At 39.8% G+C, this 19,168-nt stretch overlaps 1 protein-coding gene and 1 long non-coding RNA gene across 10 annotated transcripts in view; one reads left to right on the forward strand and one right to left on the reverse strand.

Moving 5' to 3' along the window:
- The window catches only part of LOC142052411 (uncharacterized), an 80,778-nt gene extending 76,129 nt beyond the window's left edge, over positions 1-4,649 (reverse strand). For 2 of the 6 annotated variants that reach the window (XR_012658827.1, XR_012658824.1), the window contains exon 1: positions 4,246-4,453. This is a non-coding gene — a long non-coding RNA (uncharacterized LOC142052411). Of the gene's footprint in view, positions 1-4,245 lie in introns of all 6 variants that reach the window. The other 4 variants (XR_012658823.1, XR_012658826.1, XR_012658825.1 and 1 more) reach the window with 4 other exon arrangements.
- Positions 4,650-4,786: 137 nt separating this feature from the next.
- The window catches only part of PFKP (phosphofructokinase, platelet), a 48,034-nt gene continuing 33,652 nt past the window's right edge, over positions 4,787-19,168 (forward strand). Inside the window, exons 1-3 of one of the 4 annotated variants that reach the window (XM_075082417.1) lie at positions 4,787-4,873; positions 5,006-5,210; positions 13,778-13,851. In XM_075082417.1, coding sequence (XP_074938518.1) covers positions 5,126-5,210; positions 13,778-13,851 — 159 coding nt within the window. In that variant the 5' untranslated portion in view covers positions 4,787-4,873; positions 5,006-5,125. Of the gene's footprint in view, positions 4,874-4,977; positions 5,211-13,777; positions 13,852-19,168 lie in introns of those variants that run through there. The other 3 variants (XM_075082419.1, XM_075082420.1, XM_075082418.1) reach the window with 3 other exon arrangements.

Genomic DNA, 19,168 nt, shown 5'->3' on the forward strand with positions numbered 1-19,168 from the left:
TCAAACCACAGAAAGGTTCGTATTTAGGGGCTTAGAACTTTTTTTTTTAAAGATTCAAAGTTTGAAAGTTAGATAACCTAGGAATACATAGCTTGTTAATAATATTTATTTGATGGTGGCACTGAACCATGAATTTAGCAGCTGGCAGAAGGAGGAAGAAAGAACTATGACACATAATGAAGCTGCTGAGCACAAATTAGAAATTTTAGTACGTGTCATTTAAGAAAAGATTAATTTACCATGGAATAAATAACTATCAAGCCTAAAGACTACATTGACACATTTTCCATATAACTATAGAACATTTGCCATAAAAACACAGAGACTTCAAGAGCTAGTAAGAGCTGAACAATACTTCCTGGTTTTGAAGTTTTATAACAACATCCCCAGTCAAAATATTTTTGCTAGGAATTAACGTGCTACTGTTTAATCATAGTGTTTATTTAGATTCTGAGATAAACAGAAACGTTGCAGAGGAAATGACTTCTAGAAAAATACTGCTCAATCATTGCCTTTTTTTTAATAAAGAACCGTTGTAGTTAAGTAAACTTAGGGATTATATTTGCGCTTTTCTTTTACACACAGCCTGATTCAAGTACCATTAAAAAGTCCTGCCATTTGATTTTAGTGGGAATTTTATTAATGCCGTAGATTAGTACCTACACTCTCAACAGAAGGGTCAGGTACAGCAAATTCAAAGCAACAGCCATTTGACATTCATGAAGAAGTTGTAGCTGGTGTTTGATAAGTGATTTTATTTCACGATGAACACAGTAAGGTTTTACATTATCACCTCTCACTGAAAATAAAACATCTTTTATAGTTGACGTGTTCTCCCTTTCCCACTTCTTGCACTGACTTGGGCAGTTTAAATGGCTTATGCTTGCTTCCTGTATGTTACCAAGTGTTTTTGTCCTTGTGTAAAACAGGGACATTCATAGACCAGTGATACAACTCTCTCTCTTTAAAAGTTGATACTATAGTGACTCAGGATATTATCTATCTTTACAGTGAAAATGATTTTGATGAATTGTATATGACTACTGGGAAGCAAAAGATTAATATTTTGATTACCTTTTCCATAATGTCTGTATTGGCCAAGAGTTTTAAGTAAATTCCTCTCCAAGGCTGTGTTAATTGCAGCTCTCTCCCTAACAAAATCAGTACCAACTAGAGATGAAAACAGGAAAAATAGATTAGAAAATCCTGTCTGAATATTTATTAAAAGACTTACTTATTCTGGATACAGTCATGCCCCCTTCTCAAATCTGTGTTAGCTTTCCATTGCCATCATCTCCCTTCCTTTCTCATCCAACCGCAATAGCAAGTCCCTTCTTCAAATCTCTCTGAGATTTTCCTGTATCTCTTGTCTCATGCTAGCTCTACATTTCCTCTCATTTACACCCTATATTTCTAGCATAAAGAAACCCTTGTGTATGTTAGCATCACTAGGACTGTCATTATGCAAGGGAGAAATGGAATAAAAACCCCACAGAATCCAGGGCCTGTGCTACAGAATTTGTACTGTTAGAACGACAACATTGAAGGGTGAAAACAAATAGGAAGCAGGCCAAGTAGTACAAGAGTTTATATGCAACAAGGAGGACCAGGGAATGTTGTAGCATTAATGGAAGAAAGCAGTCAGTTCTCTTAAAGAAATCACTGTCACCATCCGACCAGAAATATCTCAATGACTTCTTTCCTTCTTTTCATGCTAATCTGCCCATTCCATGACTAGCCTGTTTCATTTTAAAATGCTGGAATTTCTGTAAATCCTTCCATCTCATTCTCTGTTCTCTGTTTTTTAATGATATTAAAAAGTTGAATATGCAAAAGTTAATTGTCTTTATGATTCAGAAGTCTCATGAAAAAATGACAGCTGGGCAGAGCAGACAGCTCCTGTAAGCGCCTCAGACAAACCTGAAGTGTGGGCTCACATACCACTAGATGCCAGAGAATCCACATATGAAAGGTCTAGCTGTGGAAAAGAGTTTCATTTGGCTGGAAAGAGAGTCATTCAGCCCTGTTACTCATGCAATAATCTCGTTCTTTTTGGATTTGACTTGTTCTTCCTAGTTTAACGTAATTTCAATGGAAGATGTTGTGCCAAATAAAGTACTGGGTGCACCTGTGATACTACATCCATGATATGAACCATTTTATAGTTCACAGGCAGCATGTGTAACGACACTGGCACAGCAAGTTGAGGTGGCTAGCAATCCAAAGTATTTTTAAAGGGTCAATCATGTCTTCTTAGGTAGTAATAAGATGGGCAGATAGGCTTGATCTAGATGGCACAGGGAACAAACAAGCAATGGGAAAAGGATGCAGCAGAGCATCTGCAACGGTCAGTATCAGGGAAGAGTCAAAACCCACCTGTGTCCATTTAGTGTTACAGTAAGAGGACAATTAGAGTGTCTGCTGAGGTTTTATTCAGATATGCAGTTTCTTTATCATCAGTTTCCATCTCTCAAAAAAGCCTATTCTCTTAATGTCAGTATGATTTATACACGGGTACCTAGCTGCATTGCAACTGTATCCCACAAGGTTAAATAAAACTGTTTTCTCCAACAATCTTCAATACTTAAGCCAAGAATTCACTCCTTTTAAGATTATAGGCAATTGTATTGCTGGAAGGTATTTAAGTATATCAAGACAGCCTCAGGAACAGAGAGTTCCACGTCCTTTCCTCTCCTCCCACCTCTGTTTTAATGGCTTGACACAGACAAAATAAAATTCTTTCCTGAGAGCTCTGCTGAAGACCAATGAGTAGCTATAATAAATGATGAAACCAGTGAAATCATAGGCAGCATCCTAGTTAGATAAGGGTGGAAAAAAATATGCCACTTTTAAGATCGTCATGTACTGCAAAGCAATTGAAGAAAAAGTCCTTTCAGAAAATAATAGCTCCTTAGCATCAACGCTGTATATGGAAGCAAGAGGGATAAGTCTACTTCCAGACACAGCGTGAATGCTTTAGCTACACTGAATAAAACAAAGTAAGCCAATTCTAAAGAACGGCTAAGCATCTGCACCAAACCAAAGCGAACCAATTACAAAGCTTCCTCAAAGTGCTGCTCAGACGACAAACTGCCCCCAGTCCATGATCTTAAAGTAGTCGTAATAATTCATATTAGCCAAAGGCCTTCCTATTGATTTTACAGGCTTTGGATCAAGCCCAGAATCACTCAAAGACCTTAATTTAGCTTTTACAGAGCTACTCTCCAAGAAACTAATGTGATTCCAACTCAGACCAGAACCCTTTGAACAGAGTGGGACTTTATGGGGGTTTATATATTTCTATAATAGAAGTTCACTTTCATTATAAGTTATGACTCAGAGCTCTCTTCAGATTCAGGAAAGAATACAGCAAATTCCCTGTAGAATCACTATTGTTCATGGTATGCAAACAATTTGGCAATGTGTCTTTTCCATTGTCAAATCACACACTTGTTTTAGCCTCCAAGCAGATTTGCAAACGTGAGCTGCCCACATTCTAGGTATACATATCTATTTCCAGGTGTGGTTTCTTCAAACATTTATCTATGAGTAATTTTGACTGAACTACTCAAATGACTGTACTTTGGTGTGTGTGTGTGAAAGCTGACAGGATGAGCATTTGTATTTTTGCAATGTGAATTAAGTCCAAGATGTGATGAAGATGTTGAATAAAACCAGTAATTATTACAGCAATTAAAATATAAACTTGAGTCAGCATTTTGCTGCTGTACCTGACTCTCCTTGACTTGCTTTATAATTTTGGGCAAGTAACTTAGCCCCTGATTCTGCAAATACTTTTACTTATGCTAAATACCACAAAGAACTGTATATGGGATAATACAGCTTTATTTGCTTAAATTAACAAAATCGGGGTCTTAAGCCGTTTCTGTTACTATGTACATCGCTATGATCAGCAGAACTATTCTGTGTTGAGTTTAACAGAGCAATTCTCTACAAGTACTAAGCACTCCCCAAGAAAAGTCATCAGCGCACAACGGGAGAACGAAAGGGAAGGCAGAAAGACTGGGATTCCCACCCAGAGTAATTTCTCCCAACTGCTTTACCGCTGTTGCTCCCTTAGACTTAACCCGAGCCTCTCAGCTGTAAATACTTACAGGAACTAACTTCCTCTTCCTGCCTGCACCTGAGCATCTACTACAGTTTTGGAATGCCGCAGCAGCAACTTACACGTGAAAGGAGTGAGAAAGAGAGCGAAGGCAGCCCTCGGCCTGTGGGTTTCCCTACCTGACAAGGCACACGCGGAGCAGGCCCAGCGACACGGGCCCTGCGGGGGTAACTCCCCTCGCTTGCCCCCACGCACTGCGGGCTCTGCGCTCGCCAGCCGCAGCCGAGGCTGACGGGGCGGGCCCAGCCCCCTGACCCGGGACACGCACCCCCGGCCGGCGGCAGGGCCTTACCCCGGCCTCATCCCGGCGGGACCCGCCCACGGCGCGGCAACGGCGGCGGCCCCGGGGAGCCTGCTCCTGCGGCTCCGCACGCGCCACGGGAACGCGCAGCGTTACTCAGCCGCTGCGGCGAGGAGGATGAGCTCACCACGGCCGGCGGAGCTCCCTCCCCCCTCGGCTACCGCCGCCGCCGGAGGAAGGAACAGCACCGCAGGCACTACTCCCGCCCCGCCACCCCCACCTGGAGTGCCGCCCCCTACCCCCGCCACCTGCCAGCTCACTCCCGGCATAACCGTCCCGCCCCGCCCGCCGCTCGAGGCGGCACCTCGCCTTCTCATTGGTCCCCCGGCCCGCCCGTCAGCCGCCGCCGTTCCTGCAGGGGCGTTGGAGGGCGGGGCCGGGCCGGGCTGCGCCGCGTAGGGCTGTCGGCGGGCGCGGCGCGAGGCGGGCGGTTGGGTCGCTGCGATGTGAGCTCCGCATCTCTCCTCAGCTCTTTGCTTTTTCACACAGCCAGCCCCTCCCCTCGTTCTTCCTATAGAGCTATACCCTCCTGTAGATACGCACCTACACCGGGCTTTTTTCGGGTTCTTTTTCCGCAGAGGCCAAGCCTTTGATCCGGCGGAACGCGCCCCTCGGGTGGCCGAGCTGAGCCTCGCGGCTGGGGGCTCCCTCAGCGACCTCGCCCCCTCTCGCCCGCCGGCGCAGCCCCCCGCAGCGCCATGGATCACCAGCCGAAGTTCTTCGAGAACCTCTCGGGCACCGGGAAGGCCATCGGGGTGCTGACCAGCGGCGGCGATGCCCAAGGTAGCTGCTCACGCCGTTCGCTCCGGGAGCGAGGCGGGGAGGAGAAATGGGGTGGCGGAGCTGCGGACACGGTGGGGAGCGGGGGCAGCGGCAGGGGCCGACGGGCCCCTCGGGCGGTGGTATGAGGGAGGGGGAGGCGCACAGGGCCCCAGGCAGCCAGGGCGCCGGTGCGGGCGTTGGGGAAGGAGCCGGCGGCGCGGAGAGGGGAGTAGGAAGCGTGGGCCGCCGCAGGGGTGGCTGCGGGCAGCCGCGCCGGTAAGAGCACATGGACGTGGTGGGGAGAGAGGCCCCGCGGGCTCGCCGTGGTTCTCGGGGTCCTCTTCCCGTGCTAGCCTTCGGGCTGTCTCCTCTACTACCATCACTTAAAAGATAAATGATCTTTTTGCGCGGCCTGGGCGCCTGAGCTGCAAACGTACCCTCATCCTTCCTCTTCCTTTCTCATCCCGCTTCCTCTGAGCCTGCCTTGGCAGGGAAGAGGGGAGAAACGCTGCAATAACTTTTGCCACCCAAATGCCTTCACTCGCCGGGAGGCGGTGCGGAGAGGGGGGCGAGGAGGGCGAGCGGCTGGCAGATGTGAGCGCGAGAGGAGGTCGTGCCGCCTGGCACGGCGGGTGGGCGGCTGCCCGCGCTGCTGGGGCTCCGCCAGCCCTCGCCTCATCTGCTCTTCGCTTCACTTGGGCACCAGGAACGCTTCCATGTTCCTGCCCATGATTTAGAAAGCTCACATGGTAGTTCACTCTCTAGCCCTGTAGGAGCACGTTGGAAACGTGTTTTACCTTCTTAAATCTCTTTAAGTGTAGAGAGAGCCCTCACTACAGGAGAGGGCGAACAAAAGACCTGTGGACATTAAGAGGGAAGGGAAAGAAAAGAGGCTTCATCCCAATATACTTGGTCATGTAGTCGTTTTCCTACATTTTCGTTTCCCCTTTTCTACCAGAAAATCTCGTGTATATTAATAGTTGGGAGTTTCAGTTAATTGAGATTTCAAATGTGCAATGCTCCACGCTGTTGGAGAGGACTCTTGCTCTGCTTTTGCCAGGAGAGTTGTTTAGTGATGATTGCTTTTAGCTCCTTCCCTTCAGTTACTATTTTTTTTTCTTTTGCCTGGAGTGTCTCGAAAGTACTTTCACTTAAAGAAGAAACGCCACATTTCTTCGCGTTTGTGGAGAGAATAGAGAGGAGGGAAAAGCGTCTCCTTCCTTTCCGTGTGGGCTCGGTAGTTTGATGACCGTTTCCGCAGGCTTTTGCGCGGGGAGCACGGCCCCCGCGGCCGGGGCGCTCAGCCCGCTGTCCCGGGGCAGGGGGCCGGCAGCGGGGCGGCAGCAGCCGCCTCTCCGCCCCTCGCTTCCCCGGCGCGCACATGAGGCCGGCGTTGGCGTGGACCAGCGTCTCCGCGCTCCCGCCCCACCGCCGGTGTGTACGTGATCCGCTGCGAGTCGCTGCAGATTCTGCCTCTTTGCGTCATCCGGGGCGGGAGAAGCATCCTCCCTCCCGCTGCCCGCGGGAATAACGGGGAGCCCCCGGGTTTACCTGGGATTAGCTGAAACTCTTCCTAATCGGGGTGGAAGGGATTTGGCACCACTCGGAGAGACAAATGTTGCCGTTCCGGAGAAAAAGCAAATTGATGCCTTCACATGGGTTCTCTTTTGCCCCTCGGCGGGGTTACACTTGTTCGAGTTCTATCCACGGTTTGCTGTCAGTGTCACCAATTCCACTAAACGATTCTAGGAGGGACTGTGAATCAATGCAACTCTGTTTTAATGGTCTGGTCGCCAAATCGCCATTTTAAAGTGTGACAGGGCATTGCCTCAAGCAGCAGTAGAGTGTTCAGCAAGAGGCTGAGCCCTGCGACTTGCTTCCGCGTGGCTGGAGATTATATAATGTGGCAGCAGATGTATCTCTCTTTATAGAGTATTAATCTCTGCTTGCTACTATGAGAATTAAAGCATTTAAAGGACTTGCAGAATCCACGGGTAACATCTAGACTTTATTATCTGGCAGATTGCAACTGCAGCATATTTACATTGAGGGATAAAAAGTAACAGCCTGTAGAAGTTGCTGTCTGAGGAGTGAGATTGTCACAAAGACCAAAGTAAACTGGATGCCTTCCAAGTCGTTTTGTAGGTGGTGATGTCCTGACTTAGAGGAGCAAGGGGGGGGAAAAAAACAACCAAAAAACATTTTAGAAGTTAATCGTTTCAACTGAATTGCACAATGCAGTTGAAGTTCATAATGCTTGCTATCTTAGCGTAAAATACGCAACCTCAAGTCTGTTGGCATGCTGGGTTAGGAGTTAAACAAGGGACAGAATGAGTCATGCCCTGTCAAGGTCATTTTCCCTTTGCAGAAGGAAGTATGCAGCTATTAATGCAGAGCTGTTTAAAAATATATGTTCAAGCAACTTGTAGGTGAGGCAAAGCTACTAGCTCTGAAGTAGGCAAAAAAAGTACTAATATTAAAAAAAAAAAAAAAAAAAGAGTTCCCGTCTCCTGTTTTGGTGGGAGTTTTGTGGGGTGGTTTTGGGATTTTTTTGTTTCATTTGGGGTTTTTCGGGGGTTTTTTGGTTTTAGACTTGCTAGACACTAGAAGTCTTCGGAATATCTGTACAGCAAACTAAACTCACAGGAAATTGAGTGGAAAGAACACTTATTAGTGTTGCAGTAAACACATAATCTTCATATCAATAGGTGCCTTGATTTAGACTGGTGGGCTGTAAATCTTAGCCTAGAAGGAAATATGCTTGAAATTATTTTAAAATAGAAGTTACTGCCTTTGCTGTTATTGTAGTCTTTAATAATTTAGAAGTAGCATTAGGTAAATTACACAAGACTTTATGAGACATGTTAAGGTTTCAATTACTTCCCCACATTTGTGTATTTCCTTGCAAGGTTTTTGTTTGTCGTTTTTACTACCTGTGGAATGTTCAGGAGTATACAGTGTGCATATGTCATACTGGAACTACTATGGTTTAGTCACCATATTTTAAACACAGGTATATTATTTTATTTGGTGGAGTTAAAGAATTTATCAGTGACTTATTTCACAGAAAATAAGATGTGTATTTTGTGCACTTAAGGTTTGTAAGTACTAAACTTTGCAGTCCATCACTTTAGCTGCCCCCTCTTAAATTGTGAACTGAAACAAGTTCTTTCCACCATAATCACCTTGAGAGGCAAAAGTTTTTGACAACTGATTCTCAAAATTTAAATGCTAGTTCTGTTTTTGGACTATTCTAAATTGTAGTGGTTGCAGCTCAGAAAGGTGGACTAATAAATGGGTTTTACATCATGCCTCTGTCTTCACTTTGTGGGACACTCTGGCCACAGACTGCTTCAGGTCATGAAGTGCACTGGCTGTGTTTTATGCTGGTTGCCAGTGGCTGCCACAGACAATTTTGGTCGCTGTAGGTCACTTTTGTTCGTACAGCCTCCAATCAGACTGCTTTTTCTAGGGCCGTGATAGGTACAGCTCAGCTGCAGGAGCAGTGTCAGAACCACTTTTGACAGAAGGCGATTGTGTACTGTTGGGGAATGATGTGTTTGTGGCTACTTCAAGCTGTTGCCCAATTTGCTGGCTGAAGATGATTGTTTTTGAATGTGACTGTTATTTTTGAGATCAACTCAAGATTTAGTGTTGTGGAAAGCAGCGTAACTAAGGGACTTATGGATTATATGACAATGGTCTGAAATATCATAGACCATTACTGCTGAAGTAAAGATCTACGTATCTCTGAAGCGTTACCGGCTTCCCAACAGTTTCAAGGCATATTTAATACAGTAGTGCAGATGTACTGCTCTTGTCCTAGTAACTTACGTTAGAAGAAGAAATTCTGCCACTGAACAAATAAAAAGAATTCTATAGCCACTTGGATTCCAGAGTTTTAGAATACCACAGACCATGACTGTGGAAGCAAAGATCTACATACTTTTGCTCTTGAAGCATTATAAGCTTCCAAGGAACATCACAAGATATATTTAATATGGTAGCGCAGGTGTACTGATCTTGTCCTGGTAGCATGTCGTGGAAAAAGAAATTTTACCACTGAACAAATAAAATAAATAAATAAATAAACATGGGAAGAAACCCCCAAACCAATGTACACTCCTTTTTTGTTGTCCAAATTACAGTTTATTTGTTAACATGTAATTTGAAGATAGTGGCAAGCATTTTTTGCATTCTAGCCCCTAAAAAGGTACCTTTTCCAGCAAATAAGTCTGTGTGTCTGTATAGACATGTATATAACATTCATGTATGTACCCATATATATAATGTTATATATATAATTTCTATGTAAAATTAAGGAATCTATTTATTAATGAATGAGCATAACTAAATGCATTTAATGTTTTGGAGGAACTGCTTAGTGGATTCTGTGGTTAAAACTAGTCTCTTAAGATTTTTTTTTTTTTAATTTTGAAGGAGGAGATATGTATGCAGTCTAGATGCTATGCTATTGTATATATTTGTGCAGTAGAATGTTCTGATCATCATTATATACGATATAGTCTGTTGTGTAATTAAAAGTAAGTTGAACAAACCTAAATTGTTTTCTTAATAATTTGTTCAGTTCTTGTATTTGCTTCTCCTCATCTTTGCTTTTGATGATTATAGGTTCTTCTATCATTCCTGATACATCAGCTTACATACTTGAATAAAGTCTCTGCTTGGCAATGTTTAGACATTTTTCTTGGTTTCTTTGTTTTGCTATATATTCTTTCAAGTCTGAATCTTTATTCAGGGTAGCACTTAAACATATGTGCTAAGTCATTAAGCATTCATTAAAGCTAATATTTATCTTTAAATTTGGTGGTACTTAAGTATTTCTTGATGCTTGTCCAAGATGCATCGTTTTTTCTTTTATATGGTTAATATTACATTTATTTATTTAAAGACCCATCTAGCTGACTGAAGTGAGGAGAACTTGGCTTAAACACAGAATTGAGTAAAATTAAAACACTAACTCCTCTGCTGTAGTGGTGCATATGTATGTGGAACAGGATGTAGGCACTGGAGAGGAATACTCTTCTGGGGGAAGGGAGTGCATTTAAAATAATTTAAAGAATTCTGCAGACTGTCTGTAACCCTGCCATAAAAATTATTGCTTTCAAAGGCAATTGAATAGGCAATATCAAGGAGGACAGTAAATTATCAACTCTTAAATTAATTTCAGACATCATGTAAAGCCATGTCAGTAGCTGCTGATTAAGTAATCATTGAGTCCAAAAGAGCAAAATAAATCTTTTCTTCTGTCAGAGGCTTTAATGCAAAAGCAAATGGTAATTCTGAAAGATTTTAAATAACTCTTATGTTATAAATAAAATACTGGTTTTACTCATGGCTTTCTTTTGAAGCTGCTATTCTAATCCTATATGTTTATCAGGCTATATTTATTATTCAGGACTAAATCCCTGGTTAACCCGGTAAATCTCTTTTTCAGTAATAAGCATATAATTACATTTCATAGTTGTTATGGTAATTCACAAATACTATTGTAAGACTCCACAAATAATCAAATACAGCAACATTTTGTTAGACAAGTTCTACAGAGACTTGATGAAATTAATTCTGTGGATTTACATACTTGAATCAGTGCGAGCAGTGTATTCAGATTTAGATAGCTGACATGGAAAGGTATAAAGCTTCAGTGTTTTAACTGTATTTTGTAGATGTCAAATTATAACATCCTTCAGTCCTCAGCCCTTCTGAAATGTAAGCCACTTCTTTGGGAGCTTGCCAATAAATGCCCACTTCCTTTTTCTGTATAAAGAGATAAATATACATCGCCAAATACTAATAAAATGAATACTGCATAAACTTATAAAGTTATAGTGGTGGTACTGAGAAGATGCTTTCTGTCTGTAATTAGTGTTTTTTTTCCATGGGCTTCTGCCCTTTCAGCAAATATATTACGTATTTTACCATTTTTTTTGTGTCAAACACAGGGAAACTGGAAAGTATTCACTAAGAAAGTATGTGGCTGTATTATAAGTATATTCACATGGAAAGAATTAATGGATTTGTCATTTTGAAGAAAAAATGCTTACATTTTACTCTGGTTTAGAAGAGGTATGAATATTAAGCCAAATCACCATTTTTAGGCTAATTTATGCATAACGAAGGTATGGCAAATCTGGATAATCTGTAATGAGAACAGTTACTACCCTCCTTTAAAATGCACTGGTTGCCATAGGTACATGCAAAAGATAAAAAGGTAGGATGCATGACCAATGAAGCAGAAATGTGAGCAAGAAACAAATAAAAGACAAGTATGTATCTTTGGTAGACATGTGAATGTGTGTTTAATGTATTCTTATTTTATTAAATATTTATTTTTCCAGACAAAACTATTTTACTTCAGCCAGCTTGGATCACAGACACTTTTTCTTTATGCTAGTTAGATACTTGGAATACAGAGACTACTGCTGAATGAGACACCAGAGTCTTTATAACTGAACATGTATTAGATACCTGAAACAGTCTTAGTGTTTCTTCTGAGGTGCCAAGTGGAAGAGGTGACAGAGTTGAACCTCAAAACAAGAGTAGCCCTCACCTGGTGAGGATGAAATTTTTCCCTACAGAGAATGAACCTTTCAGCCTCTCTTCTAGAATTCTGCAGCTGAATAAATAATATATTTTGTTCTTATGTCTAAAAAAAACCCCAACCTTCCACAATGACAATACCACTGCACCTCCCCTCCTCTCTCCCCACCCCCCCCCCCCCCCCCCCCCAAAAAAAAAACCAACCCCAAACTACCAAAAAACCTTCCTACCAACCAACAAAAAAAAAAACCCAGCCTCCCACACAACGTGTTGTACTTTAATAGAAGTAAGCTGTGGACTTTGACGGAAGTAGTAGCTTGTGCTTGTGTCTTCCCTGTTTGAGGAAAATGGCAGTGCTGTGAAGAGCTCTCTGTTTTATAAAGTTAAAGCCTTGTTTTCACTTTCCAGGGGACATTGCATGTGGGGGTGTGTGTGTGTTCTTTTTGTAATGAACTCTGTTTCTCAACTGAGGAGATAACTTTGGTCTGTATAGTATATCTGTTTTAATCTGAGATTTAGCATGCTAAGTTTCTTTTCAGTACAGCCTGTCTGATGAGGTTCTCTGCTTTTCCTTGGCATCATCCAGTTCATCATCCAAAGCGGTGCTTTTAGCTGTCTTGGCATTTGAGAACTTTTTCCAGCTCTGCCACAAGGCTGACTCTGGCTGAGGGAATTCTTGCTCTTAATTCCTAATGCAGAATTAATGCGAAAACACTGTTACTCATTATTTTAATCTTAAGGCTAAGTGACATCTATATGAACAACAAAGCAACCTTTGATTTTGGCAAACTTAATTTTTTGTTTCACATTGGCCAACTTCAGGGACTTCGTTATGTTCTTAAGTAATAAATCTTTGAGAAAACCTCAGTCTCATTCTTTATTCAGACAGATAAGCTTTTATAGCTCAGTATTTTTTTCAATAATGGTGGATATCGTAGGAATAGATCTTTATGGCTGTGTTGTGGGTTTATATGTTCTAGTTACTGACTTCTTATATCTCCAGATAGGTCAACACTTAAGACCTATGTCGAACAGCAGAGCTGACCTGCTACTTTGCTATTTTGATATTAAGTGCAACAGATTTGGGGTATTGGTGCCCAATATTTTAGATTGTCACATTTCTGGCATCCTTTTTCAACTGATGTGTGGAGGCTGTTTCTTTCAGTGTAGCCTAACGAATTCTGTCCTCATGCTTTGCATAATCTTGTGTCTGTTTAAGTGGTATGGAAGCAATTAGTTTATTACTTTTGGGAAATTCCTGAATAATGAGTAAGGTAACACAGAGTGTGAAGGGATGAGCTATAATAGAAATTCATTTGACCCAGGTGGGGGGATCAGTACAACTGTCACTGTTGCTGAGGAGGTTAAGTGTTTGACCATTGGACGTAAATGGAAGATTTTACATTAGTAGAATTTGTCAGATGTCTGTGAGCAGAGCATTCCAACGTGAGCTTGCAATTCTGGGAAGCAAAGTGGTGTTTAGGCACTTTTCTGTCAAATGAGTCCATGCAGCATTTCTTGCATTAATTTACTGCTACTTCTGTCTTTTTAAAAGGGCATCTGTCCCTGTCAGGAGTTTGGCTGTGCTCCCCACGAGCTACTGCGTTACTCTGGAAAGCTCAGGGAAAAGAACTGTTACAATATAATTTCTCATTGAAGAAGCTAAATTTTAACTAGCTGAATGTTTTACATTTCAGATAGAAAACATTATTGTGAAATGAATTTACTTTCTGTTTCTGGTTTAGTAGCTGTTACTTTTACAATGCTGTTTTACAGTCAGCAGCAGTTCAGTCTCTGATTAACGCACATACTGGCATCTACATAATTATTGTAACAAAGCAAATAGTTCTTCGTATTCATGGGCTGATTGCACTGTCATTAAGCAAATTTCTATTTAATAGATGCTGATCATTGTCTTTCTTTAGGAATGAATTAATGTTTCCTTTTTTTTTAAAGGCACTGAAAATTTATAGTATACAAAAAATGTTAGATAACCTGTAACAATGTGATTTTGCTTTTTTTCCCAGGTATGAATGCTGCTGTGCGCGCAGTAGTACGCATGGGAATCTATGTAAAAGCCAAAGTGTACTTTGTTTATGAGGTTAGTTTTTTTTTAATTCATTCTGTATTTGTCTTCTGACTGTATTTGAGTTTTTGTGGAAACAGCTTGGAGAGTGAAGAGTATAAATTAAAAAATGTTATAGATGTCATTCCCTTTCATCATATCAACGTTTTATTTCACATTTTTTATTTTTGGTATGCTAAAACTATTTCACTTAAAAGTAATTTTTAAAATAAATTGAATTATTTATGTGCCACCAGAAGCTTGAAAATACTGAGAAAACAAGAGATGGTTGTTACCCAGCAGTGAGCTATGTATTTGTGCACTTATTAGATGTTTGACCCCAAATAATGTACTCTCTAAATACCTTCCTAAACCTAGTTAAACTACTTATTCTTAACCCTTTGACTTTCCCCCAGTCCATTTTCTTAGGCTATGGTAAGGATGTGCCATCACCCTCATTTCTCAGATTACACAGCTTGTTTTTGATGAAGAGTGCCCTCAGGCTAGTGCCATTTTTCTTGGCTTATAAAGGTAGAAAGTTGTAACTGAAAAAACTCCAACAAAGAAGACCCCGCAAAAAAAACTGTGCCATCAGTAGCATGTCCAGACATCAGAATTACATGGTTGAAGCTTATGACTGCATGTGCATGAAGGTTGTTAGCTTCTGTAACAATTATTTGATATGAAAAAATGATGAGAAGTTTAATGTAAATGCCAAAATAACACTATATGTGTATGTCTTACTGGAAGACTAAGTTATAGTTAGACTTCTGCCTGAAGGACAGTTCCAGTTTTTATAAAATTTGTGGGTTAAACAATACAGCAAATGTATTTAGCAAGAAGTCATTCTGTTCACACTGGAATTCCTGTACAACTCCTTAGAAGTTTGAGGTGAATACAAATCATAATAAACATTCGTTATGCAGGAAAACTTGGTAGGCAATATTCCTGGCAAGGTGTAATTTCAATGTTTAATATAAAAATACAGAGTACTAGAACTCATAGAAGTGCTAGGAAAGTACCTTGGTTTGAGTTTTGCGTATGCAAAATATACAGTTTAGCTTTGAAAGGTAGCTATTTATCCATTTTCTTTCTGTGTCTGTTTATTCCTATAGTTCATTTACTAAAGAGATGCAAAGTATATTGAAATGCAAATAAGCAGAGCACTGTGCTCCACAATTCTTTTGTGTTACAGTGCTACAGCAAGTAGCTCTGAATACTTAGTGTGTGCTAATTACATGGCCAATCTCTAGAATTCCTTCAGTGTTCAGCTGTTTTGCAGGCTTGCTGAAATGGGTCAGATACTTTGGTGGAAATAAAGAGAGGTTTTTGGCTGTCTCTAAAGGCCAGAACTTGGATTTTTTTTCCCCAATTATGTTTAACTTAAGAATTACCATCTTCGAGTGTATCTTACAGTATGATTACTTTTGTCACCTTTTAGAAACTTTTTTATCACAGTGTATTCAGTGGTAAATTTCCAGAGAAATTTGGATATTTCTGTTTTTCTGAACTTAGGAAAATTGCACTATTTAAGTTACCATATTCCTCTGTTAATTGCTGGCATTTGCCAATGTGAGGTCACAGATATTTCTGAATGAAAACCAGCTGTAAAAATCAAGTCAGTGATGGAGTTTTGAGTTTCCATTGTATATTGTCATTCTGTTTTCATTGTAACAGTGTAGTCAGGAGAAAAAATGGACATTTCACTGTAAGTATGGGTAGTAGCTCTGAGAGAGATCTTCGATTCTAGATTAGTCCATTCAGTTCTGTTTCAGGAAGTGCTGAATGCTAAGATTTTTTCCTCTTTCACTCTGTGTTAATTAAAATATGAAGTCAATTTTCTTTCACAATGCATACGAGTACTTCAGAGAAACACTGTTGCAAGCTTTGAAATGAAACAACTGTATAATTTCAGCACTTTGAAATAGGAAAGAGGTGAAGGTGACAAGTGTACTGGAAGGTAAAAATCTTAGGGTAAGACTCATCTCTCATGATGCCTATTATAAAACTTCGGATGATATATAGAGGAGATGTACTTGAAGTTTTAATACTTTTAATAAGGTCCCTCTAAATTACAGTTTATCAAATGCAGACTTCAGTGTGTTAAGCAATGAGAATAGCGTAATTTTAGCCTACAGTTTGACTAGGCATTTTAACTAGACACGCATATGTCAAGGGAAAGTGATACTTGTATTGAAGCTGCTCTGAAAAAGTGAAGAAAAATCCTGAAGTGGCAGCATGTGAAAGGTGAAAAGTGTTTTCTTATTTGGAGCCAAAAATGGAGTTAAAGGTCTTAGCTGTTTCAAGCCTACTTTGCTCTAGTTGACATGTGCTTTTTTTCTCCTGTAACTTTCTCTGTCATGAGAGCTTTTTTTGCACTGTAAAACTGTCTATCCTCTACAGTTATGGCTGCCAAAACTTGCCTCCATATTATAAGTAAAACAATAACTTTATTTTCCTTTTGTTTCCTAACGCCATTTTGCTTCATTTTATGGTGAGAGAGTACCAAGATAAAGAAACAGAAATTGTCAATGAACTAGATAAAAGTAGTTTTATAGCTTTTTTTTTTTTTTTAAGTTTGGTTTACCAAAGCCCAAAGAAACAAACAGTTAGATATTGGAATTCATGGCCTATTTGGACATACTTTGATTCCCAAAAAGAAGAAAAAAATCATGTGAAAATTAAAACTATTAAATACTTTATATAAAAACTATAATTATTATATTTATATATATTTTATATAGTTTATATTAAAAGCCTAATTTTATAGCTATAAAAAACCCTTGTGCCTTAATTAATTGAAACTAGCACATTTGAAAATTTTGCTATTTGTGGAAACAGTGCTTACTCTGTACAGTTGCCCTAGTTTCGTATTTTATTCTTGTTAACATCTTTTATTATTTAATTTTAGTATATAAACAGTCTATAGTCACCCTCACTGACTAGCATCACATTATTCTTCAAATCTACCCTAATCTGAATTAAAATTTGAATATCCATGGATTTATTTCACACATGGTGTGAAAATCTAGATGGAAGTACATGTAAAATACCAGGCTGGGAGGCTAGTTTAAATTTTTTCACTAATCAGAAATTATTTAATTTGGCTTTGGTTGTTTTTTGGGGGGGGAGTTTCCTTTTTTTTTTTTTTTTTTGTAGTTGAGAATGAGAAGAAAAGAAAAAGTGATGCCTCTCAATTATGGCAATTCATTTTAGAAACTGGGTTCTTAAATATAATACAAATAACCTGCCCTTTTTCCAGGATTGAAGTACATAGTTCCCAGTGGATGCACGCTCTTACTACTAAGCTATGGAACTTTTAGATTCTACATCTTGATTAAGAATCTTTTTCTCGAGAGGCCAGCATTGGAAATGCAATGGTACGGCAGTCACGGATTTCTGTGAGGAAAATTTCATGTCTTTTATGTGGTGGTTTGTGTACTCAGTGATGCTAGTGTTTTCTGTTGTTGAGGAATAGCTTAAAAAAGATCAGTAAGTAAACTTAAATAACTGTTAAAGCCCCAAATGTCTCACATGTGACATATCAGAAGTCAGCTTGCTCTTTTTCGAAAGCTTTTGTTTGCAGAATTAAGACTGGGAGCAAGGTTTGCAGTCTCTGCCACTCTCTCCAGGAGTTACAGTGTATATGTATGTACTCTGTGAACATATGACCCACAGAGACTTCCTCTTGTTCATCTTTGAATATTCAGATATTGGGTGGAGGGAGGAATAAGCATAAAGTGGGGTTGATCTTGAAGTATAGTGCTTGCTGCTTTTTGACAGTTTGCTTTTCTTCGTTTTTTTTTCATATTTTTAGAATCTAAGATTTTTTTAAAAAATATAAATTGGCGGGTCCCTTCTTTTTATTAAGGTCTGTATTTACATCTGCCAGTAATTTTCAGTGACCAGACAACTGTAGCAATGTTGAACTATTTGATAAAGTATTTCAAGTTAAAGTCCACCTTTAAAGTGGATTGCCCAGTCCCCAAGTTAGTACCAGTGTGTAAATAACTAAAATGATAAATGGAAATTATGATTGTTATTAATATTCCAATTATATTTGGTTGTCTTTTTTTCCCTACAGCTTTTCTAGAAAGCTGCTTTAATTCTATGGCTTTTGTATCTCTTAATGGTGTGGAAGAACAGTGTAGAAATTCTAGGTATGTTGTTCAGAGCTAGCTTATGTACAGTACTTGGGAAGCAGAACTGAGTTAGAAAAATCTAATGTAGCAGCTAAAATTGATCAGGCCTGTTCCAAAAGCTCCCTGTCCTTATCTGGTAGTGGGAGGAATTATTAATACATCCCCTGTTCTCGCTTGTCTACACAGAGAAAGTAGAGCCGATGTGGACTCCTGACCAGAATTCATGGGTTCTTTCTACTTTAAAGATGAATGGTACAGGAGTCTGTCATAGCTCATCTGTAGCCTAGCTGTAAGGTGTTTCAAATTTGACACACAATTTCAAATAGTAGTTTACCCATTTGCTTTTCCCTGTGTTTTATTCATAAAATACAAATTGGGAATTTTTATCCATGAGTCTCATGATAGGTACATAATTATGTACATATTTATTGTATATGATACATTCTTTGATCCACCTTCTTTATTTTTCCTCTCAAGTAAAAATAGAAGGTGAATGATCGGAGCAAATATGTGAACTGTATATACTTTTGTCAGTTTATAGCACAGCTTACTACAGTCAGTGTTACAAACTGAGTTCGGAAGCAATGTCACACTATTCTTTTAGGATTTGTTGTCTATGAATCTTTGTGTTAGTGTAGTTGCCCATAGGGACACGGATAGGAAAAGCTTTCAATCCATTACTGGATGTTATAAGGAACATCAGATTCTTTGCTTTAAAAACAAAGAATGAGCAAACTTGTGATAAGTGAACTTACTAGTTAATTAGCTTCATCAAGCTCAGTCAGATCCACTGAAATGTTTCTGTCTTAAGATCTTTGCACTGTATCTGAGAAAGAGGTTGGGTTTTTTTAAGTTGATATGTAGATTAAGTGTTATTTCTTTTCCAGCTTGCACTAATTTTGAAGGAGTTGTATAAAAAATGTCTTAGCTTCAAGTCATTTTGTGTATACATCAGTATATAAGACATGTGTATACGTTAGATCCATATCAAAGTTATTTGAGAGTGTACAAAACATTGAAGGGATCTGTTGAATGACAGAAATTAAAGACATAGGTCATTTTCCACCTAGCTGTCTCTTTACTATTACTTGATCATCTTTTATGTAAATTCATTAGTCAGGTATCACTGAGCAGAAACTTTTACACTTTCCCCTTAGAATCTCTACTAGAATCCTAGAAAGCTTAATTTAAGTAACTTGTACTTTTGCTGA

Source organism: Phalacrocorax aristotelis, chromosome 2 (assembly GCF_949628215.1).
Source record: "Phalacrocorax aristotelis chromosome 2, bGulAri2.1, whole genome shotgun sequence".
In the NCBI taxonomy this organism is placed as follows: Eukaryota; Metazoa; Chordata; class Aves; order Suliformes; family Phalacrocoracidae; genus Phalacrocorax; species Phalacrocorax aristotelis.